This window comes from Pholcus phalangioides, unplaced genomic scaffold, assembly GCF_987345545.1.
Source record: "Pholcus phalangioides strain wild (caught in Gottingen) unplaced genomic scaffold, Ppha-v1.0 ptg000020l_1, whole genome shotgun sequence".
Classification (NCBI taxonomy): Eukaryota; Metazoa; Arthropoda; class Arachnida; order Araneae; family Pholcidae; genus Pholcus; species Pholcus phalangioides.
Genome location: NW_028301613.1, coordinates 14260708 through 14287399, shown reverse-complemented (window position 1 = coordinate 14287399; position 26692 = coordinate 14260708). Strand labels below are relative to the sequence as shown.

Genomic DNA, 26692 nt, shown 5'->3' with positions numbered 1-26692 from the left:
ATATGTCATTCTTTCCCCTCCCCCGAGGGGTTGTATAGTTATTAAAATTAAAAAACAAATTAACTTTCTATACGGACACCCTGTCCTCTAACTTCCAATTACAAAGTTGTTTCCTCATCTCTCCTGAGGGCAACAACAAAAAAAGTCCAAGTTTCTTAGTGCAATATTCGTTGAGATATTTGGATTCAGAAGTCCGAGGAAAGTTGGGGAAGAACAGTATGAAATAAGGGACCCCTTATCTGTGAAAGTATTGCACTTACGAACAAGGAAGATTTTTTTGGCCTCAGGAGAGACGAGGAAACAACTTTTTAATTAGTGTCTGTATAGAAAGTTACCTTTATTAACTACACAACTCCTTGCAACATGACTGTTGTATCCGAGTACTACACACTATTTCAATACTTTTCTAATTGGAAGTATGATTCTAGGATCAACAGTTCACCAGTAAAAGGCGGCAAGGGGAATTTTGGAATCACCCTGCATACTGGGAGCATTAAATAAGTTACAAACCATTGTAAAGGAGTAAACATGTCTGAAATGAATTGTTTGGGAACCACGGTAACCAAAAATAAACATTCTGAAAGTCATTGTTGAGACTGAGAAATCATTTTTGCTCACTGCGGGCATTTGTCTCTAGCTCTGACAAACTCTTAAAATATCCTATCGTTTAATTTGGGCCAAAATTTGGTAATGATTTCAGTCTAAAATGACAGATTTCTACAAAGAACAGACAGAAAATAAATTTTACGTATATAGATTTGCAGATCAGGATATTAGTTGTAACGTCTATTCATTTTTTGCCCCAGCCTCAACTATATTCACCGGTCCATAGCTGTAAAAAGGTTGAAGAACACTGTGTTAATGTACTTCTAGTATAGTTTTTCCCAACGCAAAAAGGAAATGTGTTAATAGTGCATACTTTCCACACAAAAAAATTGTCTCGTAAGCAATATAAAAAACCATTCTTTTAACACTAATATATATACACACATAGCAAAAAACAATTAAAATCCACGCATAAAAAATAAAGGTGGAGGGAAGAACAACACATGAAATTGCGACGGAAATAAAAATTGAATACATTTAACGCCTTTGAATTGAATTTCATGCAAAGTTAATGTTCAACACGTATAGAATAGACTTAAATAAATAGTAATAAAGTGATTCCAGTACTCAAGTCTCACCAATCACAATTAGACATTTGCAGATTCGTATAATTACTTCTTCTGCTAGAGAATTAATTTCAATTAAAAAAAAAACTAGACGTAAGTAAAGTTGTTTAGCTAAAACCATTTCGATCACATTAGTTGAGCATTAAACGAAGTTAATGTCACAACGGCACAATAAAATGAAGTGCTCAATAAACAACTGGGTAGTTTGCCGAAATTTTAAAACAAAAAAAAAAAGAGGTTTTTGATGAAGATGTTTCAAAGGTTGTATAAAAGCAATTTTTCCTCACAGAAAAAAATCATGACAAATTACAGCTAAAATAAAGAAAAAAGCTTTTCTACATAACTTACGCACCATAGGTCATTAAAAAAGTCTCGAGACAAGCTGCGGGTACAAACAGCAGATAGAATTCCATTTGTTCAATGCATAGGGCTGTAAACAACCTGGTTTCAATCGTTAAACTTATTACATTCACGTAATAACACGTAATGTCATTTCTGTCCTTAAAATTGTGCAAAAAACTGTTTGCCGCTATGAATGTAAAGATGACAGTGGGGGAACAGCTAGATGCAACAGCAACACAACAACTCTTCAGACAGTGCCTGACATGCCGAAGTTAATGCTCAAATGAATACAGTCCTTCGTCAACCAATGACTTGTTTGTCGATAACTTTCCGAATGACCTATGACAAAGCATAGAGAAAAAGCTCTACTGGATATATTTCTACAAATAAAGTTTTTTTTTTTTTCAAACAAAATGTGCTTCACCTGTTGGCGTATGCCTGTATTCAATATAAAGTTCAACTATCAATGAGAAAAGGTGACAAATATCATCAATTTTCCGCTTCATAACTTGCATAAAAGATAATATACTACAAAATCAGAATATGGTACATAATTTACAAAACGGGATAAGAAACTGTTCATATACAAGCGTCTCACACACACACACACACACACACATGCAGATTCAATACGGTCCTTGCTGATGATATGGATGATGTTGCTGCTGCGGATGAGGAGGCCCTTGATTACTTGATCCCATGTGTCTGAGATGCGCAACAAGTGCGGCCGTCTGCTGGGGCTGCTGCTGAGGATGTTGCTGTTGTTGTTGTTGCTGCTGTTGCTTCTGCATCGCCATCAGCTGTTGCTGGTGGCAGAGCTGTTGCATGTGCTGCATCTGTCCCGGCGGACCGCCTGACATACCCGACATATTACCTTGGTTGGATGGGCCGCTTCCGTAGCCGCCGCCACCACCACTTCCTTGAACCATACCAGAACCGGAGACTGGTAGATGTGAAGTGCTCCCAATCTGGTTCACTGTCACATTGGGTGCTTGCATGCCACCCTGTCCGATCGGATATTGGGACCTTGGATTAATAAAAAAAGAAAATTTACTACTGAAATCTAATTTTGAGGTTATATGAAAATTATATTTAAAAAATAATAATAACGCATTCGTAATACGTACCTGCCTGACTGAGACATATATTGTCCCTGCTGTCCTCTGATACCACTCGGCCCCATCATTCCAGGAGCAGTTTGCGGATTTCCATACGACTGACTGTATCCGCCTGCCATCATGGAAGAGTTCCTTGGCTCCATCATTCCGGTATTTGGCTGCATTCCTCCCCCGCCATAACTACCGTACCCTTGATTCATTCCTGTTGTGGAAATGGATCAATTCAGAATCAAACTGATGGCATATAAATCCAAACGCAAAAAAGGAATCAATTTAGATTAATGAAATTCACGTAAAGCATTTGTCTACATCAGCGATTCCCAACCGGGGGTACGCGAAAAGAAAACGGTAATGGCGGCCATCCATCTAAAAAAGAACAAAATAATTAAAAAACATTAAAAATAACTTTTAAAAGTAGGTAGAGGTTTTTACTAATATTGCCAGTTGTAATATATTGGCCTTCCCTATCAATAAAATCTTCTATAACAGAGGGGTTGTGTCCGCTGGAAGATTCGGCCTTCCCTCCTCCCATCCCCAACCAATGATCGGGATTCGTGAACTCCATCCTCTCGACTAACTTTTCTTCGGTGTTTTAGATTTGATTGTTGACACATGCCTGGCTGTGCATAAAAGCGAAGAATTAATTCGTGTTGTGTTTAACTTTTGTTGTGGACGTTTGTATTGAGGCATGTGCATGTTATTCGCACAATTTTCCGCGTCAACTTTTCCACCAAGCACCTACTACTCATGCTTTGCGCTATGGATCAGTGGCTAAAAATTAGATCTGCGCGGAATTTGACCGAAACACCAAAATGAAATACTGAGCACCTGTAAACCTGAAAACATTTTGAATCTTCCAAATGTGATTCTACCAAAGCTACCAAAGCCTCCTACTACATTAGCTATCGTATTGCGAGACGGGGGAAAAAATCACACTACTGGTAAAAATATGATGTCAGATGCATGTTTGCAGAGGAAAGTGCTCTTATAATGAGTTTAATATCTCCGTCAAATAGTATGGTGTCTCGAAGAATACAGGACATGTCAGACGATGTTGAGAGCACAGTTATAAGTCACGTCAAAGGTTGTGAATTTTTTTTCTATCCAAGTCGACGAAAGTATCGACGTTTTGCGCAATATTCTGTGCTACTTGTAATTGCTAAGTACTTGAAAGAGAATTTGAAGTAAATCTTTTTATTTGTCACCCATTGAAGAGGTCATACGACTGTTAAAGACTTATTTGAAGCAATTAATCATTATTTCGTTGAAAGAAGAATTCAATGGTCAAAATGCATTGGGCTCACCACAGATGGAGGAAAATCCACGGAAAGTTGCTTCTCAGGCCGTCGTCCATGCGTGGCAGTCCGTCTCAATGCACGGCCCGGGGGGCCTCAAAAAGAAGAGGGGCCTCCCAAAAATGAGATCTGGTTGAAATTATCCAGAATGTATCTGGTAGGGCCTCAGAAAAACCACATGGCCTGGGGGGGGGGCCCATGATGCTCTTAAGACGGCTCTAGTTGTGGGAAGACATGGACATCCTTCACAACGCTTTGCTTTTTGTACACAGAAGTTACGTGGCTATCTCGGAGTTAAGTCCTGATGTTGCTGTTCGAACTTCGGAACGAGGTAACCTTTTTTTTATAGGAAGTGTTTAAAACACTTCACGATTTCTTGTCACAAGCTGAGCTAAATTTAACAGTCGAGCACTTGGACGGATTAAAATCCTCGTTTGAAAAAAAATTTTCAGAGCCGGAAATGGGTGATCGGTGGACATCTAATCCTTTCAAAGGAGACTATTTTGAACCGGCTTTTGATTGTCGATTCCAGAAAATGAGAAATTGCTAGAGCTCGCATCAGATACCCCTCTGAACATCCTCTTCAATGACGGGATGGTGAACCTAGTCAGTTTTTGGGCTTGCCGTGGTGACGAATGCGTTGAACTTTCTAGAAAAGCTATAATATTTTTGTTGCCGTTTGTTAGCACAGAGCTTGTTGAACGGGCGTTTTCTTCATATAACTTTTACATGAAAAATGAATATAGAAGCAAATTGAACGCAGCTCCGGCTTTGAGTTTGTATTTATCCTCTTTTGAGCTTAATTTTTCAAAACTTTGTAATTCAATACAGTCCCAAACATCACATTAATTTTTTTCCCAATCTTCGTGTTAATTTGTTTTTGCTTACTTGAAAAATAAAAAAATCTAAATAATGAAAAAATAGACCATTTAATTTAATTCAACACGTACCTTTTTTTTTTTGGTGAAACAGATTGTGGGGAGGGGGGGGGGGGGGTTCCAGAGGATTCGGGGTTGGGGGTGCGTGGAAAGGAACCGAGCCAGCTGGGGGTACGTGGACTGAAAAAGGTTGGGAACCACTGGTCTACATCATATATTTACTAACTTCATATAGATTACAATGTCAGGGGTGGGAAGGGATGAAGTCCATTTCGAAGCAGCAAAATCTAGGATTTGGAGTAGTTTTAGAGCAAGGATGTATAAATTGGAGCAGCAAATTTATTGTTAAAAGTAGGCACGGGACGATTAGTGATTTGGCCGAATAATTGAATATTCTGCTAATGCTTTGGCCGAATATTAATATTCTTAAAATTCATCACAATTACAAATAAAATTGGTGTTTTTAATTGAATATTAAATTATTAGTTATTTCAAATGATTGACATCGAATTTTAATTATGCGATAAATTATGCAATTTAAATAAATATTGAAAACTAGTAATGGAGGGATTTTTATTGCCATGACAATCAAATTCAACAATGATATATTGTATTTTAATACAGGGTGGGCAAAAAGTCTGTAGAAACTTTAAAAATGAATAAAAACCTAAATAAAAAACGGCTTACAGGATTAGCATTAAGTCATGAATTTTTTTAAGACAGAAAAAAAGAAAAACTAATAAAAAACAGCCAATAACTTTCAGAATGATGAATGGCGCTGGTATGAGCGACTTTGGTGGAAATGTACAAATTAGGCTTAAGAACTTGCGCTGCTAATCCACAACCAGTTCACCGTTGTAAACCGTGTATGTGGATCTGCTGCACTCTGCTGTTGCTGGATTTGTGACTCAATGTATTGTAGGTTTGACTGCAATGATGGTGGGAAGGGATGAAGTCATTTCGGAGCAGCAAAATCTAGGATCTATCTATCCCCTATGGTGGTGGTCATGTGGAACACAAACTGCTGTAATAAACGATTTAGAGGCATTCTGTTCATTTACGTATCTTTTCTTTGATTTGTGTACATCAGCGCCACCTATAGGCTGTTTTTTGGCCTTTTTTTGTGTCTTAAAAAATTCCCGTGACCTAACGATGCTAACCCTGCGAACCATTTTTTATTTCAGTTATTTATCCGGATTTTATGAATTTTTAAAGTTTCTATAAACTTTTTGCTCACCCTGAATTACGTAAAAAAAAAAATTTCAACAAGTTGCAATTTTATATCTAATTGAGAAAAATGTCAACCAATATTTACTCTCAACAAGTAATGTATTAAATTACGGCTTATTTTCTTATTTCTCCCCACTTTAGATGTTCTTTGTCTTTTTCGACAGCTCAATACATATCTTGTCTAGGTACATCCTTCAGTTAGTTAACTTGTGTAATTCGTGCCCACTTTCACCTTTTATTGCAATAGGACTATATTTTCTATTTTATGTTTTCATTGTCCTAGAAATTCTCCCGACATAACCTTTTCCGCAGGAAAGGATATACACCATACAAAATAAAATATAATCAGTAAATTTTAAATTTATGGGAAAAAATTCCAATTAGCATATTTAAAAAAAATTTAGTTTGATGTGTACTTAGATTTACACCGATATTTTGCAAGGCTACTACTACTACTAAACCAGACACGCACCTTGTCCATATTCCTTTGCGGAACTTCTAATGAATTGGTACATGTTGGAATGTGTGTGTGTGTATGTATAGTGAAACATCCGTGAAGTTTGTTTCTGTGTAATGCTTGTTATGCTGCCATCTGCAATCAATTTTTTTTCAAACTATGTGTTTTTTCTCACTTCATAGTGAGTGAAGTGTAATGAATGAGTAATTGAAACGCTCTAGGCCTGTTGCTCTCTGCGAGGAGACTTTTTAACGGGGAGATCGGCTTGCATTCGCGCCTCGAAGTTGAAAGAACTGCAGTAAACCAACTTCAGATGACCACCACTGCGGGGATGGTGGGGTTTGAACCCGGATCCTCGCGATGCGAGTCTGTCACTATGATCACTCGACCATCACAGCCGCTTATTATGCAAGGCTACTACTAAACCACACATGTACCTCGTCCATATTCCTCTGCGGAACTTCTTACAAATTGGTACATGTTGGAATGTGCTTGTTCGTGTTGTGAACCTAACAGGAAAATATTAAATATAAATGCTGGACAATGCAAGTAATTGAATTGGGACACAGAAACACATAAAAGCGAGAAATATCATTGTGACTTATCATTTAGCAAAACACAATCACAAAAAGGTAGAACTTTTTTTTTTTAAATTAATTTTTCAAACTTATGTTTCAACCATTTCACATTCAAAAATGAAAAAAAAAAACATTAAACATTACATTAAAATTAAACAGCAAAAAAACAGCAAGGAACGATTTGTTCTATTACCCTGAGGTGGCAGATGATGCAGTGGCGTAGCTGGCCCAGAATTTGGTTGCATACCATGGGGATACATGTTGGAAGGACCACCCTGTAAAAATGATACAAAAATGATTAAGCTCAGATACAGAAATTAGTGCAAACATCCAAAAGCAATGTGCATAAATCATGGTCCTTACAGACCAATAAAAAATTACAAAAACCAAAAACAACCCCAGAGTCTACTTTATATGTTATTTCACAGAACAGTTAACAATTTATTTTAAGTAGTGAGAAAGTATCCAGAATGAGCATTCAATAAAAGGAATAAACACACGATTAATTTTATCGTACATACAACACACCGAAACAAGCATTCAACATTTAAAAAAAAATTATTACAGGCATTCCTTGGGGTCGCATCTGTGGTCGCATCATCAACTGTTGCCGCTTGGGCATCATTTCCATCGGGAACGGTGCAGGGCCCGAACCACCAGGGTGACTGGACGGATGACCCGGCATCGGTCCACCTGCTCCCGGACCTGCCATGTGACCTCCGCTCATGCTCCCAGGCATCGAGACCGCAGAACCACCTCCACCACTGCCAGCAGCCTGGTGCTGGGGATTGCTTCCCGGACCAGGCATGAACTGGGAAGAGGGATGACGTGCACGCAGCATAGAACTCAACGCCTGCTTTGACTGAGATAATGGACGTTCAAATCTTGGGCCACCTGCTAGGAAGAGAACGTCTTAAGTAAAAAGAAAACATTCAACAACATTATGCACAACACTAAAATATATTTTCAATTTGAAACTATTTTGCCTCAATCAAATGCGTACAAAACAAAGTTTTCTTTTGACATATTTGCAAGAAGTTAAGAGTAAGACAAAATTGATGTCCCGTTCTAAGTTAACCCCCCCCCCCCCCCTAGACAGGGACATGGAACTGAATATTTCTCAAAGCACATGCACAGAACTTGTCTTGCTCTTTTGACGTCATCTCTGTAAAGCACCTCTCTCCGTGGTGGCATAAGGGGCAGAAATAATGCCATGCAATAAATGCAACCATTTACTGCAATGAAAATTTTATATTTTGTTTCCTTGCGAATCAATTTTCATTATGAACCAATAACGAAGAAATGGGTCGCCTCCCTATGGTGGGTGCTCCCCCTCAATACTCGTCTCATCATGTTCATGGCTTGGCAACAACCCCTAACCCTGTGCACCTCGTGATTAGTTGGTGAAATGAAATACTAATAATGACTGACAAAACTGGGTTGCGGATTTAAATCAAGATTTTTTTTTATTTTTTTAAAACAAAATATATATTTAAATATATGTATTGTTAACACACACTAGCCATTAATCTATATTTTCTTAAAATATACAATTAAAGAAATTTTAATTTATACAAATAACGACTATTTAAAAAAATATTTGCAAACCAAATAAAGAATCATATACTTGTGAAAAATATCAGAACATTTTATTAAGAAAAAAAAGAAAAACCTTACATTTCTTGAATAGATATCTTACATATATCATATTGAATTATTTTACCCTAAATAATTGTTCATTTGCTTCATTAGAAACGCTAGTTTTGATGCTTTTTTCAACTCTTAATCTGTTTTGCTATTTAGAATGAACTACACCAAACGTGCTGAAAAAATCCTTTCAGCACAGGCAGTCAATGCTTTGGCTGTGGTTAGTATGGTCCAAAAAAAAATCTCATATCAATCTCTATAATTACGTCTTTACCCAAAATATTATAAAAACTATTCCACCACTCAAAATCAGATATTGTATCAACAACCTTAGGGTAAAAAAAAAGAACATTTTCGGCATGAAACAGCTGCAACTTCAGCAAAAATTCTAATGCAATTGCTAGAAACCTAGAGCCACAGTTTTTAACCCTAATGACAAATGATAAAAAAAAATAAAACAACACATAATAATAATAAATAATCTTAAAAAAATTGAAGGCATGTGCAAAGAAAAAATTAACAAAACCGCAAGCTGGGTTCGAACCTCCAACCTTTGGTATGGTAGGTTCACACTCTACCCACTACACCAACTATGAACAGCATGCTTGGCCTTAACTAGATATATCCATACATAAACTCCCATTAGTCACCACATCATACAACAAGGGGAGGAGCCACAGCAGATTGGGTCATGCGCTTTAAGCATTCCGTCCCAATCGCTACTTGCTACCCCCCCCCCCCCAAAAAAAAAGTTACAAGTGAACACAAAACAAAATCAGCATGTTGTACGTCTAATTGAGATTCCCGATGAAAGACAACATTAGAGTTCATGATATTTGGCATTGGCCTGGCTTTTATTCTTTTCTTTAGAATAGCAAATGGCTATTTTTATGAACTCATGTGTTAGAATTAGAATAGGAGGTACTCGGTTTAAAACTCATTTAGGATGAAGCGTGCACCTTGTTTCTCAGAACAATTTTTCCCTTCCTAATACCATCATTGATTCTAACGAGCATGAAGATGAACAAGTTTGATTTTTGAGGGAGAAAAGGGTGCACATTAGGATGAATATAGCACATCAAAAATCTGATATAACGAGAGAGTGCATTGCGCGCACACACACAAACTTATTTATCTCATTGCCTTAGTAATAAGATACTCCCAACATTTCTCCTCCTTAGCCCAACTAAGTGGATCCTTTATTGTACTTGCAACTTATAGTCCTTCCTTTCCACTAGGAACGATATCACCTAAGTTTGGGAAACACTGCTCTAAACTGTAAGTACTGATCAAGTAAGCCTTTGCACTAAGAGATAACCGTATATAGTCTGTCAATTACTATTACTGGGGGGGGGGGGCAATTAAAAGCATGAGCAAATCTTTCCATTTATAATTTGGTAATGCAAATGAATAGAACATTGGATGAAAAGGGGCAGGAAGAATCAACATTGAAGTTCATCTGTCTGTTAAAAATCCAGTGGAGATGTTCATGAGGAGCTTATTGTGTAATTATTGTAGTTGTTCATCCTTTGCATTTATCGAAGAGAAAACAAAACTGACCTTTTTCAAGCATTTTTGTCAAATGCTTTCTAAAATTTAGCATCTTACTTATAAAAGTGAGATTCTTGTTACATAGCAATTTCCAACCGTTCTACTTGGCTAGGTTTTGTATCCAGAACAGTTGAGCTGGAAATTAGGTGCCTAACTTTTCTAAGATAATTTCAGAACATACAACAAATATGAAGGTGTTTGATCATACCAGGGGGTAATTGCTGTTGCGGCGAATAATACGGCGGTTGTTGCATTTGCGGTTGCTGTCCATACCAGTGTTGAGGAGGCCCTTGCTGGTACATCATCTGGTCCGGAAATCCCATGCCTGGCCTGATAGAATGAGCTTGCTGAAAGGAGATTGAAAATGAGACTACATATCACATGCTTTTTAAACAAACTTTATGCATCGTTATATAAAAAGTATATGACTATTGAAGATTAGAATGTGAACATTTCACATTATAAAATGAGTTTTTGACTTCGCTTCTATTCCTCCAGCATAATGAGGCATAGTAAGCATGATCTAATTGCTGCATATTGAAATTTTTGGCTCACCGCATAAAGCTATCATTGTAGGAAAATAAAAAAGTGAAATAGAAGTTAGAGGCTTCACAAGAAATGATACACACATGCACAACTTAGAAAACTGGACAAGGTGTTGCAAAGATAGAAGAAATGCAATACAACACTGGAAAAATAAATATACTCAACTTAAGTGGGGGGAAAAAATCTCAAAAAATATTAGTAATAACAATGAAAAAAAAAATTGATCCATTTTGATCAACATTACCTCTCGTTTCTTGCCCTTTATCTCTTTCTCAACACCCTGCAAAAAGTTCTGCTCATAATTAAAAAGTAATTACTTTATGTTTTTTTTTTCTCTCTTTTTGAGAAATTGTGGTGTGCAAAGCAGTTCTTGCAGGTTCCAGATCCATATATAATTTCTGATACAATACACTTACTAAAAAAGACCTACGCATTATGATAAGACAATGGCACCAATGCCAAAAAAAATTGTCTTTGTCTAAATTTATTTTTTACGCGACCAAAGTAAAGATATGCCACTTAGCAAGTCTGTTCAGCATCTGAATATAAAGAGAAGAAAGCAAAAAAAGACCCTGTACGAACAAGATTTTCTTAATGCTCTCCATGCAGAAGTATATATATCTGAAAAAATAGGATGTTATTTCGAACAAAGCATAGATTACTATTATAAGAAGAAAAACTGGTGCAGATATTGAATATAATTCTGTTTCATTTCCTGCAAAGTTAAACAATTGCATCATTTTTATGAAGCTTGATCAAGATATAACACAGCAAATAATTATCTGGCTTGATTGAAACAGGGTGGTGGACTGTAAGTGAAATAGATAACTAAAGAACTGATCAAGCAAAAGATTTTGTTACACGTATATTCGCTCAATAGTATCCAAAAATTTAGGAGATATAGGGTCTGTTCAGAAATTTAATGTTTAAGCAAATCTGCAGTGATTCTAACGTCCAGACATTACATTATCTATGCTAACAGTGGAACAATTATAATTGAAGTCCTAAAAGTAGTAGATAAGCCTCAAGCTGTTAAAGTCTTTTAATGTGGTGTTTGGGTGTAAAATTCATTCTTCTTTTTGTCCCATACGTACCAACTGCTAATTCATTTCTGATTGATGGCAGAACGAATTAGCAGTTGATTTTTACCTAATAATGATCATTTATCACGGAAATCATTTGAGAAATCCCAAGACAGCTTTCAATGTTTCTCCAGTTCCATGTTTTATGAAGGCACAATCAAATCAAAACAGTCAACACTGTCTTTCATAGAGTCCCTTAGATTTTCCAAGAGGCTCCCAAATTTCTACTCCATCTCCAGAATTCCTAAAAAAATTCTTATGCTCCCCAATTTTGACTTCAAATGTAAAAAATCTCTACTTTTTTTGGGGGGGGGGGGAAGAATCATTCCCAAAGAATTTACCTGGGGAAAAACTGTTGCTTTCATTCTTAATTCCCGAAATGATGTCACTAGAGCAATGTAAATCATCATCATTGCATCAAATCATAAAAAAATATTTCATTTGCGGGGAAAAAAAAGACAAAATTTGCCAAACAGCTAGCATCAATTCAACCTTTTGATATTTGAAATTGGTGAGATGAGTTGTACCTACTTTGACCCATACTTCGTTTTGGGTCTGATGGCAATTTTTTTTCTTTAGATTATTTGATTCAGTAGTGGTTATCAACACATAATTTAACCTACTGTTTAGTAGATTGGCAACTTGGCTCTAATTGGCGATGGCTTGCAAGATCTCACATTTTTGCAAAGGGAAAAAATCCTTACAATATTACTTTTACTAATGAAAAATCCTTAGATGGTTTTACAAAAATCCATTTTATCTTTATTTTTGTGCAGAATTTGGATTCGTGTGAAAACTTCCCTAAATCTTATTCTCCAAAGTTGGCAGCTATGACATTTTTATCATTTTTTTTTGCTTTTGAGAAATGAACTAATGTTTATTTTGTATCTGGGCTATTAAATAATCACTGCAGGTTTGCGATACCAGTGAGTTTTGAAGAAAGGATAAGGTAATGGTAAGTTAAAAAGAAATTCATCGGAACACCTCACTCCACTTGAGAACCAACAAATACGTACATTTAAGCAATTGACAAAATAGAGCATGCACTGCCGTTTAAACTTTCATGCAAAAGGAACTACACACAGATAGATCATTATTTTTTTCTTTCTAAATGAAACCTTGAGATCTGAAACCAAAATCTAATCTCGCTGCAAGAACTGCTGTCAGAATGCAACATCAACACACTAAAAACAGAAATGGGACAAAACAAAACACACACACACACAACAAATATAAACATGGACATGCCACAAGGGAATAAAAATGCACAACACAATTAGGAACAAACAAGTGAGGTACACATCAAATAACAAATGAATAGGCACACATGACATGCGAAGCACATTCTATAATATGTTCCCTCAGGTATTAAAAAAACACAAGAAATAAAGTTTGGTAATTTTACATAGGAGATAAAACCCAAATGGTTCGAGAAACACACCCAAATTAAGTTTTAAATGCGATAGGTTGACTCTGATGGAGAAATTTGTGGCAATTACCCTTGAAGATATATAGGGCAATTTAGAAAGAATCATTCGATTTAAGAGTGATGTATTTCTTTAAAATTAACAACAAAGAATCAGGTAAAGCACGAATATAAAGGAAAAAAATGTCTGAGTTCTGAGTTTTATTTACAAATGTTCAGTATGACTTCCTTTAGCCACACATATAATACCAAGGCAATAAGAAAAATCTTGCAAAACACGTTGTAATGGAAGCCAGAGGCAAAAATTGGCCACCTTGGCAGAATTTCAGGTATTTTAGCGCATCACCAAGCTTCAGAACTTAAAAGTTATGCACTTTGTATGGCTTGTAACGCATTTGTTTCATCAACACCCACCAACCAGTAGTCTCGGGAACACTCTGAATGGTGATTAAGGGCTGCATCACGCAAACAAAAGAACACAGAAAGCTCTCTGCTAACTAGGCATCAGTTTACTTTCTCGTCACAAGAGAAAAACAACACACTGGCGTCATGAATTGAAGCATTTGGCCAAGCAACAGTCTATGCTATTTTTTCAAACTTTAGAGGAGACACAATAAAAGTCTGCTCCGAATAAAAAAAAAACCACCTTTTTTGCGTGGGTAGCAGCTGTGAAAAGGTGCATAACAATTACATGTGTTGGTTTCTGCAGAAACTTACTTTAGGAACGTGTAATGGAAGCTTTATGAAACATAATTCAGTCAAAAAAAAAAAACAATTTTGCAAAAATGTAGCATAGACTGTTATTCGGCAGAAAGCTTCAACTGTTAATAATTAAAAACTTACCCTTTTATATTTGTGCATTACTTATCACATTCTGTGTTTTTAATTTTAAAAAATATATAAAATTTTGAAATACATCTTACCTTTTTCTTTCTTTCAAACTGAGCACAACTCTGGTCTATTGCCATGGGCAATTTGCTACCCAGTGTATTGTGCCGGAAGTGTGACTGTGTGTACTTAACAGTCTGAGTGCATATATAATGTTGTATCTTATTTTTCAGTGCTGTCATCTATACTTCAGACGTGAAGTGTGAGTGAGGTATATCTTACCTCCTCACCAATGAAATATAGGCCTTCAAAGGCAAAAAGACATTATACTTCACAACTCCAGCTCAAAGGCTTTTTTCTTTTTTTTCAAACTGAGCACAACTTTGTTCTAGCACCTGGGAAATTTACTATTGAATGAGTTGCGCTGGAAGTGTGAAGCGCACTTAACAGTCTGCATGAGTATCTAGTGTTGTGCATGAATTTTTTGTGCTGCCATTTATTTTTCAAACTGAATATGAGTGAAGTGTAATGGTTGAATATTTGTTCCATTGTAGGTCTGGTCCGGTTTTCGTGCTCTCTGTGGTGAGACTTTTTTAAGAGAGGAGATTGGCTTGCATTTACGGTTAGGAACCACCTGGCTCTCAAAGGCTAGAAGCGTATCATCTTGAGCATAAGACATTTGGTTGGTTACATGAGAGGGAAGGGATAAATACTTTATATACCATGATATTATTACTATCTAAGACATCACAGAAAAATTAAGAAAACAAAAAACAATAACTATAAAATAATCAAGTTTGATACATAACCATTCCGATGGGCATGCACTTCCATTTTTCCCTTTTATAATAGCCAGGAGAGAATAAATGAAATATTAATACTCCACTAATATTAAAATTTTTCTTCCTTATAGTTAAGTTTTTTTTTTCTAATTCAAAGCTGTTACCGGTTTTTCTTCTTCTGAATCAAGTACATACTGAAATGTCTTGATTTGACAGCACAATTCCAACACTGAGTTACCAGATAAAGAGACAGTAAATGAAGAAACAGACCTGTCCATTCACCATCTTAGCAGCTCGTCGCCTCCTTTGCTGCGGTTTCTGCTTCTTTGCGTTCCCTCTTGGGGACTGCTCGAGTGGAGTTTCCCGACCTCGTTTAACATCTTCGATCTACATCATTCATGAAACAAGAATAATGTTAGCATAAATTCACTGTTAAAAAAAATTCCACAAGGAAATCGTAAGTTGAAAACTCATTACCAAAAAAACAAAAAACTACCCATGAATTCAAAATAAAGGGTTCCCAACAAAATTCACTAGGGGACACAAGTATCGATTGGTAAGGGGCATTGCAAGGTTGTTGTCGCAGGGAATTTTTCTCTAATAGGGTTGTTAATAAATAGAATAGCTTACCCCTGGAGGTAGTAAATTGTAACACAATTGACACGTTTAAAAAGAAATATGATAAACATGTTGGGGTAAATCGAGAAGTTATTCATACTTAGAATAAGACAACCACACATAAGTATTCTTTATGGGCATTGTATAATATATTTCATCATGTGTGTATATATATATATACATATTGTTTTTAATTGCATTTTTAATTCGGTTGCTGTATTTTTGAGAAATATATGATATCCATATTTGTTATGGGCATCTTTTTCTCAGCTACCTCATTGGGCATTTTCTTGTAGTGGCGTTGTATTTGTATCATTTCCCTGACCAAAGCCGAAAAAGTTCCTGACTTTCCCTGACCAAAACTCTGGAAGAACAAAATATAATTCAAAATCTTCTCTTCCAAAAAAAATTCCAATTTATTTTTTTTCCCCTTCTCATAGAACTTTTCACTGACTTTTATCAAACATTTGCATATTTCCCTGATTTTTACAAATATTTTTTTACAATTTCCCCCACTTTTCCTGACTTTTCAGGCTGCTGTGCTGAGAACCCCGAATATATATAACTGAAATTGCAAAAATGGTTACCAAGATTTGAGGTTGCTTCTCAGGGGGTGGCTCGAGTAGATCCTCAGGGGGCAGAGGTGGGGGTTCTAAATAATAACTGCTGGGCTTCTTCATGGAATGCGTGTGCCAAAGCAATAGGCGATGACTCTCTTCATGACGTAGTGGCTTCCTCTCCATTCGTATCGCACAAAACCATGCCCATGACAAAGGTGCTGGATTCTTGTGACCTTCCAGCAAATCCCAGGGACTGACCCTCTGTTTGACAGACACCTGAAGACCCTGCAAGCAAACAAACATGATACTACTCAGAGGAGCTACGTAAATTCAGCAAAACATAATGAATCTGATAATGTTGATCGAAAGTATATAAGCACTTTCAAATTTTAGTGAATGAACATTTGCGATGAACATAAATGCGCACTAGGTGACAAGAAGCTAAACTTAATAAAAGAAAAACCCACAGGTATCTTGGAAAAAATACATTTTGTGAAGTAAAAAAAAAGTTGCTAAAACTGGAATAAAAGTATAAAAGTTTTATAAAATGTTTTTAAAACTTGACAAATGCAACCGATAAGCAACAGCTTATATAATGTATTTTCGGCCCAATATAATTTACAGAATCAGTTGCTTTTCGTCAGTATAAGTGAAGTTACCTGTTTTTTATCAATGGAATCAAATCCTGCAATTTTGTTCCCTTTAGTATCTATCAAGCTTCCCATGGCCTCACACGTAATCACTTCACACTGTGTCTTTGCCAGAGGCAACAACTGACGAACCATAAGTATTGCTTTGTTGCTCTTGTCTGCCAGCTCCTTCTGCAAGAAAGATGATCTTACATGTGAAAAACGATGCATTGGTTATTCAAATCTATCTAATAAAATATTCAATATAATTTCGAATTATGTACTGCACAAAGTTTTCAAATCATTTTTAACCATTATCAAGACAAGTAAACATTTCTCCCCACAACATTCGACCTACTTTCAGTTTTTTCACCAGATTGAGATACTGTTTGCGAGTCTCTTCTCCTCTTTCACTATTGCTTGATGAGTCCGAAACTTGTGTGGTGTGTATCAAAGCAGCTAACATGTCCAAGACAGTCGTGAAAAGCTCACTGTAAATAAATAAATAAAAAGTTGTCTAGATGACATACAGGTTTTTTCTATTATTACAGTGAGAATAACAACCAAAATTTCAAATACTCACTAATTGATTTGTGGATCGACAACGCTGTAACTTATGAGCTGGACAAAAAGCAATGCCCAGTCAGTTGTTAAAGAGTTGCTCTTTTGGATCATGTCAAACATACCACCGACGAGACTGAGGCGCAACTGTAAAGCATCTTGCATGGATTTTTTTGTTTTCACTTCTTCCAGACCATGTTTATCCTACAAGAAAGAGGATGAGAGGTAAATCAACATTCATGAACTGCAAATCAATTACAAAACTGAAACTTGAAATCATATAATAACAAGTACAGTCAAACGTAGAAAAACGATATCAAAGATTCCTAGAAATTCTGTTGTTATAGCTGAGGTGTCGTTACAACCAAAGTAGACATTTTTAAGACCTTTTTTTCAAAGAAAAATATAATCTGATTAAATCAAATACAGTGCTTGAAGTTTTTATTTCATTATGATTATAATGACCACATGTGATTGAGCATAATTAATATGGGACATTGGTATAATTAATACATATCATAATGGTTCTTGCCAAACATGTTTCCAATTGCCAGAGAAATCATGAAATATTGCTTATACATAACCCTTGGAGAGAAATACATTGCCGCAGTAAACCTGCTGAAATGAATTTTACAGGAAAAAATTGGACATGACAAATATATAGTATAATGGACAAAGTTGTCAATTTTACACTATATTTCTTTGTCAAACTTATTTTGTAAAATAACTTTTGAAGAGTAAAGCCGACCTTCAGAATTACTCGGAAAAACAGAAGTTACGAAAAATTTGTTGTTATATTTGACGTGGTTCATTTTATCGATGGTATGAGCAAGGTTTGTTAACATTATTTTCTATGGGAATTAGCACAGATGGCCAATTAATAATGTTATAGCCGAAGGTGTCATTACAGCCAAGATCTTTATAACCAAGCTTGACTGTATAAACGTGAAATATGCTTTTCTCAGCATACTGCTGAGGTAGAAAAGCCAGACACATCCCCACGTTAATATTCACAAATGCTGCTGAGGTAGCAAGACAAATGAACACAATATAAACTTCTTTAACAAATTCAAGTTAAACAAATGAATCCATACATCCTTTGAGACATGAAGGCATTGAGATATCTGGGAATGTAAAGACTTGAGCAATCCTTCTCGCTGTTCATCTTGTCCCTTCAGGCACATCAGGATCAAGGAAAGGAATGGCTGGTGACTCAACAGTGAAGAGCTGTAAAATATCATACAAAATTTCATCATTATCATCGTTCTATACAAAAGTAAAAATGAAAATGTAACATTTAATTAGCAAAAAGACTCAAAAATTTTTAATACAAAATTACTTCTTTTGTGCCTGTCTTTCTTTTTCTTTGTTTTTTGAGGAGCTGGAAGATGATGACGAGTTGGATGTTGTCGAAGGAGCTGACCAACTACCACTTTCCAATACTTGTCCAGCAGCTTGAAGCATCTTTCCTTGGACAGCAGCAGGCAATTTTGCAATTAGTGGCGCCACCAACCATATACGGGTTGGCTTGTCATTCTCAAATCTGAAAAATAGAATAATTTACAGATTATTATTTTCCCTTACATACTTGATTATATAAAATGATAAAATCTGCAGATACACCATAAAACGTTATATCATTGAAAGGTATGACGGAATCAAATCTTCAGATGTTAATAATAAACACATACTTTGCTGGAGAACACTTTGAGAGAGCTTCGCCCTTCAATTGGTTTCCTTCCTCACTCATCACTTGAAAGACATCAATGGTTGCTTTGGCCACGCTGTCGAGCCAGGAAGTGATTTGAGGAGGATTCTGGGCAGCACATTGTTTGTACATGAGCTGCAACTCTAGCCAAGATACCCTCAAGGTCCACAGATCTAGATTCTAAAAAATAAAAATAAAGATTTTAAATCAAACAAAAATAACAAAAGGCATCAAATAAAAATCATAACGAAAAGATTCATAAAGACTGAAAATTCAACCTACTTGAAGGATGCTTGCAATTAGTTGCCTTTGATCAATGGGATCATATATGTTAGGAGGTATGTCAATATCTTTAGGACGGCAGATCATCCGTAGCAAATGCTGGGACTAGAAGAAACAAAAGAAAAATTGTACTTTTACACCATGCGCATTTTTGATATAACCACGATATCTGGTGTTTATTCTACACTATCACTGTTTATCTTCGTTGACCCATTTGTGTCACTGCTCTAAACATGTTGCTCACTTCATTAAAAAAAAAATTGCAAAACTACAGAATTTGAACTTATTTGAATTAGTTGAACCCAATCAAGTTCTGACCACAAGGTATTTTTCTTTACCTTTGAGGGGAAAAAAGTCACAAGTTGTTTCACATTGACACAAAGTGGCCATTAGAGCAAGCAGATTATTCTGTTTACAGTGATAAGGGACAACAAAATTTGGCTGACTACTGTGCTTGTGAATGCAAATGGGTTAAGAATGGAACTACCAGTCTGGAAAGTAGCAGGTGTGGGCGATTTCTTGTATAAACAATCTTATTCAAGTACACAAATCTTTCAGATATCATGGTGAAAACCCATCTTTTATTTATAATTGGTATTCTTTTGCCAGAAAAAAAAGTATGTTGAGACCTATTCCAGTGAAGCTTAGTTCAACACTTTTCTCTACAACTTTTTCTCTACACTCTTCTGGTTGAGTTAATGTCCCAATCTAGATCAGAGACTACCATCTTCGAAGCTTAGCTGAGTATTTCAGCCTGTGTGCCTTGTTGGTTGTATGCTACAAAATCAATAGGTCCTCTCGATTCCAGCACATTTTTGGTCATTTGGTAGAACCTTGATAGACTAATACTACTACTTAACTGCACATGCACCACATACACATTTGTAGGGACTCCGTCAAAGCTAAACAATCAATCACTCGACAATTAACCCATTGTTGATGATCTTGACTAATTATTGGGCTTTGACTGTGTTCCTGTAGGAATGTGGTTGGATCTCAGTTCAACCCCTTGTATAACTGGAATATAGAACTTGTTCTGCAGTTGCAGAGTGTAGAATCCTTCATTATATTTTCAAAACAATGGGGAAGAAATGGTGATGAATCGTTTTTCCTTCCCTTTGTCTAATCGAAGTTGGTAAAAAAACGGGGGGGGGGGGGGGACAAGATGAGTGTGTATGACATAACGCGTCTTTGAGATGGTTACAGTATCATGCCTATAAGAAAGGATAACCACGTTTACCATAACAGCTGAAAATTACCTGCATAAGAAGTGTTAAAACAAGGAGGAGAGTGGCCAAAATCAAATGTTTCCCATCAGGTTATAATTATTATTAAACCAGGTTATGAGGTTATAACCTGGGGATGTGGGGTGGGGATAAACCATACTTTAGAGTGAGTTTACTCTGTTCTCCATCATAGGAAATGAAAAAAAGGTCTTTTGTGCATCACCAAAGTTTGATAAATGACAATAATAATAGCTTTGTGCACATCTCCATCAACAATGTGTTAGGCAGGGTACACACTGGACCATGACATGAACAAAACCACCACGGATTGGTTGAAAACATAAAATAAATACTGGTTTCATGTTTTTAATCAATCCACGTTGATTTTCTCCAAATAGCATTTCTTGTTGTATCTGTCCAGTGTGCACCCTGCTTTAACTCTATAAAGTCCAAAACGCCAGAAGATGGCCCCAATAGGGAGTATGGGCATGTTTTGGATTTGTGAAGGGTGAGGAAGAAAGTGAAAGATCTCGTCAGAGATGGAAACCGATAAAGCAAGTCTAAGTCTTGTAGAAGGGTGAAGAGAAAGAGAAAAAAGATTAGTGAAAACTTGGACGAGTCTATTTTGGGGGAAAAAAACGGCTGTAAAAGAGTTAAGGATGGCTACAAAATTTTAAATTCAAACCTATTTATAATACTTACAAATAATATTTACAAATTTAAGTTTAAGTAGCCAGGTACACATAAGCACAGAATTTCTTGTAACATCAATAATATATATATATTTATACATATCTTACCTGCTGGTGAGACAACAAAGGATCTAATAAAAGGTCTTCGGTACACAGCATTTCAGGATTTCTGAGACACCGCTCATGAACCCATTCCTGGCTACAAATTTGTCTAAGAGCATGCTTTGCAAAGTCATTTAGACCAGCAGTTTCTTTTCTAGCACCAGCACTTTGAGGACGTCCCAAGGGCCTATAAGATACCAATTTAGGATTAATCGTTGTGAAAGTAATTGAAGGAAAACATTTTATGAGAATATTTCTGACAAGAGATGAAATTAAATTTGAATGTAAAAGTGTAAAAAATCCTATACAACGATACTCTATATAATGATAATTGCCTATAAATATTACCAGAACACCTCCTTTAGCATTAAGGTGTGCATTTCTCACCTATAATGATAAATCCTGCATGATTATACGCGGCCCCTTCACTATCATTTTATATGAGTTTTACTGTATATCATTGCACTCGGTACAGCAGGAAGCATTCTGATGAGTATTCATAATTAAAATATACAAAATTTTTTCTGAGGATGAACAATATATTGCGGGAAGTAGGTCTCTTCTCTTGGTACCAGTATTGCTAACATGGTTATTTTCCAACTAAATCTAGTCTTTTTTCAGGCTGTTTAGTTGGGAAAACTAAGTTACAAACTATAATATCATTGAAAAAAAGACTGACTTTTCTGCTTATTTAATTAATTCATTTAATTGAGCTTCTATAGCTACTACTACTACTACTAAACCAGACATGTACCTCGTCCATATTCCTCTGCAGAGCCTCTAACGAATTGGTACACATTGGAATGTGCGTGTACAAGTAGTGAAACCTGGCGTGAAGCTTGTTCCTGTGTAATGCTTGTTATGTGTAGTGCTGCCATCTGCCATCAGTTTTTCTAACTATGAGTGAAGTGTAATGATTAAATGATTTATCGTTGTAGGCCTGTTGCTCTCTGTGGCGAGACTTTTTAATGGAGAGATCGGCTTGCATTTGCGCCTCGAAGTTGGTAACCACAAGATTCTGTAGCTGGTTAATTTTTGCACTATAGGGAGCACGACTTGATAACTCTTTTTATATCATTTTAGGATGGAATGATTCATTTCATGAGTGCAGGCACTTATAAAAAAATTTCATTTTAAAATCTGAAATGGATCAGAAACAATGCATAGCACATAAGTGCCACACTTGTAAAATATTTTTAATAAAATCTGAAACTGCTCAGAAGAGCAAAATTTTTTGACTCATTCATTTTACCTTAAATATACCCTTTAGAATAAAATATATTAAAATCTGACTGATTGCAGACGTGATTTCAGTAATATTTTTCATACATTTCAAAATTTAATAAGCAAATGAGATTTCAAATTTTGGCGGTATTACTTAGTATGCCAAACACAATACCTCAGGGCTGTAACTAGGCTGGGGCAACCAGGGTCTCGATTCGAATGGGGCAGGGGCCTCACAAAAAATTTACACTTATTTTGCATAATTTTTTTCTCTTTAGGGGGTCCCCCAAGAAAATGTCTGCCCCAGGACCCCGAGAAGGTACGCTAAAGCCCTGCAATACTTTGTACACAGTTCAACCTGCTTCCTCAAGTAAACAAATAACCACATAAATATTTACCTAATAACAAAATGTGAATTGTAGTTCATGTTTATAATTTGAAATTCTAAAAATTTAAAATACAGTGAAACTTTAATATAATGACACTCTCTGGACCAAGAAAAAAAAATCATTGTAGATGTGTAATCATTATATCGAGAAGCAGCAGTTTAACATTAGAGTATAGACATTTCCAAACAAGACTTGAAAAATACTGTGGTAGAGGGATTTATCGTTATATATCAAGTACCATTGTAGCAAGGTTTCACTGTACAACACAAAAAAAGTACAAAAAGTATTGACCAATGCTTACGGGCAAACCAAATCAAATTCCAGATCATCCATTGGCTGCAACAAATCAGAAACAATCTCACTTTTGCTTTGACCTGCGCTCTTTGTTTTTGACTCGCCATTAATGACTAGATTAGCATCTCCTGCAAGAACAAAATGGAATGTAGCAAGTCAGAAAAATTTACACTTTATTACGTCTTCAAAAAATGAAGTGGAATACAAATGATACCAATGCAGAGCTGGGTATCTGAAGATAAAGGCATAAAATATTTCAAAGCCTTAGAATACAACTTAATACAAATAAAACCAAATGGATGTTTTTAATTTAATAAATCATAATATAGAGATAACCAAAATTAAATTCCACGAATGCAATGATTTTCACCCTGATGCACATACATTGATAGAGTAATGAATTTTAAATACCTTGGATTAGTTATTTCATTTAACTTAAAATAGAAAGGTCATAATGATTTAATTATTAATAAACTAAGAGCAATAATGAGTTTATACAACTTTGAGAGGGGTATACTATGCATGGGTGTTTTCAGATATACTATATGGATTAACTGCCTTAGAAGGAACATACATATTCTATTCTACATACCTATTGAATTGTTTTTGTAATAATTTTTGGCGGGATATTCTGCAGATTAACAATATTACACAAGGCAAATTATCACTAAGTCATTTCTATGTAGCTCAGCTATACTTATAGAAATATTGCTATCTATGCACAGAAATACTGGTTGGTGTATCCCAGCAGAACTACAACACAAAGAAGTACTATGCGAAGAGCATTTTTATCATATACCATTACGGAGACAACCAATTTACAAAAAAATCCTTATGGTTTCTTGTTCCAAGGTTGTGCAATGGATTTAATAATATTAATAAGCAACAGTTTTCATTCAATATGTTTAATAAAGTATAAAAATTGTATAGTTGAAATAATAGATACTAAACAGTTAATTTCATTTGACAATTGATAGCACTATCATTTAAGGAAAGAATAAGAGAAGGACGGAGGGAAAAACAGAGTATATAAAGTTTATTTCTTTTCACTTAATATAACCAGTTTTTATCATGTTTCATTGATAACCTGTAGGGAGTTTTGCTGAGTTCTTCCATGTTAACGTTGTAGGAATATTGTTTATTGAACTGATTTTTTGTTTACTATAATCTTTTCCTTTTTTCTTGAAAGTGTTGGTTGAATATATCATGGTATAAAGACAATGGAAGGAATAACATTTCTGTAGTTTTTTAAAAAATAAAATAAAAATTGTGAAATTGATTATTAATTATTGCTGTTTATTTTTGTGCATTTGAATGTCGCCATAAATTTTGTAAGTTATTCTTTATCACCCATGAAAAGATCAACCCTTTGGGCCAAATAGTGTTTGCTTTTTGTAATTGTCTGGACTAAAATAAAAACTAATTTGACTTGCATATCACATGACTGCTCATAAAATTTCACAACATGAATAAAATCTTATAAACTTGAGATAAATAGAAAAAACAACCACAATTAAAACAAAAACAAAGGAATTTCAAAGTAATAGAGATTAAATAAATGTTTGCATATCAGTGTATTAAGCAATAAAAACATGTCCTATGAAGCAATAAAAACATGTCCTATGAAACAATAAAAACATGTCCTATGAAACAATAAAAACATGTCCAAACAAGCATACCCACCTAGCACCAAAACAGCTTTTAAGACAGCAAGGACAGCTTCTACTCGCATCCCACTGTGAACAGCAGAAAGTAAGTGCCTGTCACAAGGGAACTTAACATGGTAGTGTAATCTTTGGGAAGGAGTATTCGAAGAGGGATGAGGTGAGCTTCCGAGATAATGACCGCCCGGGACAGGCGATTCAACTTTCTTGAACAATCTCAGCAGCAAGTGGCACGTGAACCTGGCCCCAGACTCTGCATCTTGATCACCACCACCAGCTATGTAAGAAAAATTCAGAATTAATTTTTTCCCCCCTCTCTCATTCAAAATTGTACCATGATCTGCAATAGCATATAATTTTGTTACTTTGAGGGAAAAATTCAATCCTAAAATTTGTATATGCAAATGTCTGGTTGCTGTCTTAATCATCAATAATGAAATTATTAAGAGATGAAAGGGTTTGTAGGTCATGTTCTTATAAGGATTTTGACATTTTTTTTATCCACATGCCATCCTTATCTTGAAACAAAAAAAAAAACCTTGGTGAGTCAATTTTTATAAAGATTGGAATTTATTCTAATCTCACAGATGATATGCAACTGTCTATAATCCTCACTCATAAATATATGTTTCTTAACGTTAATTCACGAATTATAGGTAAGAAATTAAGATAATTTAAATCAATAAAAGAAAGGAAAAAGAAGAGTAAAAATATGCTTAATAAGGTTAAAAATCCAGAGAACTACAGAGCAGTTGCATATTATACGGTTAAAAAATATTAATTCAATGAAAGGGTAAATGTACACTTACCAGGGGTTGCAGCTAATAACGATGGGACAGAAACATGCACAACAAAGTCTTCGAGTGAGAAGCAACGACGAGCAACTAATATAGAAGTGAAAACAGCTAGATTGTCATGAATGGAAAGGTCGGCGACCTGTGTTGAGCAGAAACAATAACTATATGAGCTACCAAAAATAATAACTCTTCGAATTTTATTTTTGATATTTAATAGACAGGTAAGCATCATTTCTTCACTAAACTTCAGATTTTTTTTTAAACTTATGTATCCTTTTTTTCTTAAATAAGCCATGAATTTTCACTAGCTTTAATGCAATTGATAAATAAAAGGTACTGAGGCACTTTCCAAAAAAAAAAGAAAAAAAGATAGAGATGGGGTTTACTCACATCAACTCTCTTGAGAACATCAATAAAACCGCACCCATGATTAGAGGAGCAACACAGAGCTTTCAGAACCCCAAGCCACTCTAAACTTAGGGTGCAGCAACTGGCAGTAAGTTCGGCACAAAGAATTGAAATTTCATTTAGCCTGGAAATAAAGACATTCAAACTTCAATAAACTGAATTAGTTTTACTCCGAATAACCTTTACTAATTAAAGCCAAATATATATCAATTTGAAATTAGTACTGTTCAGAAATTTATACACACCTATCAGCATCTTTGGCTATCGACACACTATGCACAGCATTGCAAACAAAACTGTAACGGAAATGTGCTTGGTCGTTGAGCTGCTTGATGATCTGAGGATTGACTTTTTTCCTATGATGTGGGCAAAAAAGACATAAGATGTAGGCTCAATTCAAGATCTTGAATCAATATTAAAATAAAAGGATTCACATGGTGATTGTAACTCACTTAGGGTCATTGATGTATTCACTCATAATAGAATTGGTCCATATAAGACTGAGCGCAGATGGAATACTTGCACCATATAGTACATTCTTCAGTTTGGGATGAATATTGCCGAAATGTTCTGAATGCCTTGGCTAGAATAACCATCAATGTTAGT

General features: G+C 35.5%; 1 protein-coding gene across 6 annotated transcripts in view; it reads right to left on the bottom strand.

The window, feature by feature from the left end:
* Positions 1–946: 946 nt before the first annotated feature.
* kto (mediator complex subunit kohtalo) overlaps positions 947–26692 on the bottom strand; it is a 62203-nt gene continuing 36457 nt past the window's right edge. The window contains exons 20-41 of one of the 6 annotated variants that reach the window (XM_089248468.1): positions 26539–26669; positions 26332–26442; positions 26069–26210; positions 25691–25817; positions 24901–25158; positions 23225–23345; positions 21317–21497; positions 19291–19395; positions 18992–19188; positions 18640–18843; positions 18395–18527; positions 17323–17504; positions 17098–17230; positions 16770–16931; positions 16138–16395; positions 15203–15319; positions 11059–11094; positions 10477–10615; positions 7636–7967; positions 7258–7345; positions 2642–2834; positions 947–2540 (exon numbers count right to left, since the gene is read on the bottom strand). In XM_089248468.1, coding sequence (XP_089104594.1) covers positions 2141–2540; positions 2642–2834; positions 7258–7345; positions 7636–7967; positions 10477–10615; positions 11059–11094; positions 15203–15319; positions 16138–16395; positions 16770–16931; positions 17098–17230; positions 17323–17504; positions 18395–18527; positions 18640–18843; positions 18992–19188; positions 19291–19395; positions 21317–21497; positions 23225–23345; positions 24901–25158; positions 25691–25817; positions 26069–26210; positions 26332–26442; positions 26539–26669 — 3750 coding nt within the window. In that variant the 3' untranslated portion in view covers positions 947–2140. The remainder of the gene's footprint in view (positions 2541–2641; positions 2835–7257; positions 7346–7635; positions 7968–10476; positions 10616–11058; positions 11095–15202; positions 15320–16137; positions 16396–16769; positions 16932–17097; positions 17231–17322; positions 17505–18394; positions 18528–18639; positions 18844–18991; positions 19189–19290; positions 19396–21316; positions 21498–23224; positions 23346–24900; positions 25159–25690; positions 25818–26068; positions 26211–26331; positions 26443–26538; positions 26670–26692) is intronic. The other 5 variants (XM_089248470.1, XM_089248469.1, XM_089248471.1 and 2 more) reach the window with 5 other exon arrangements.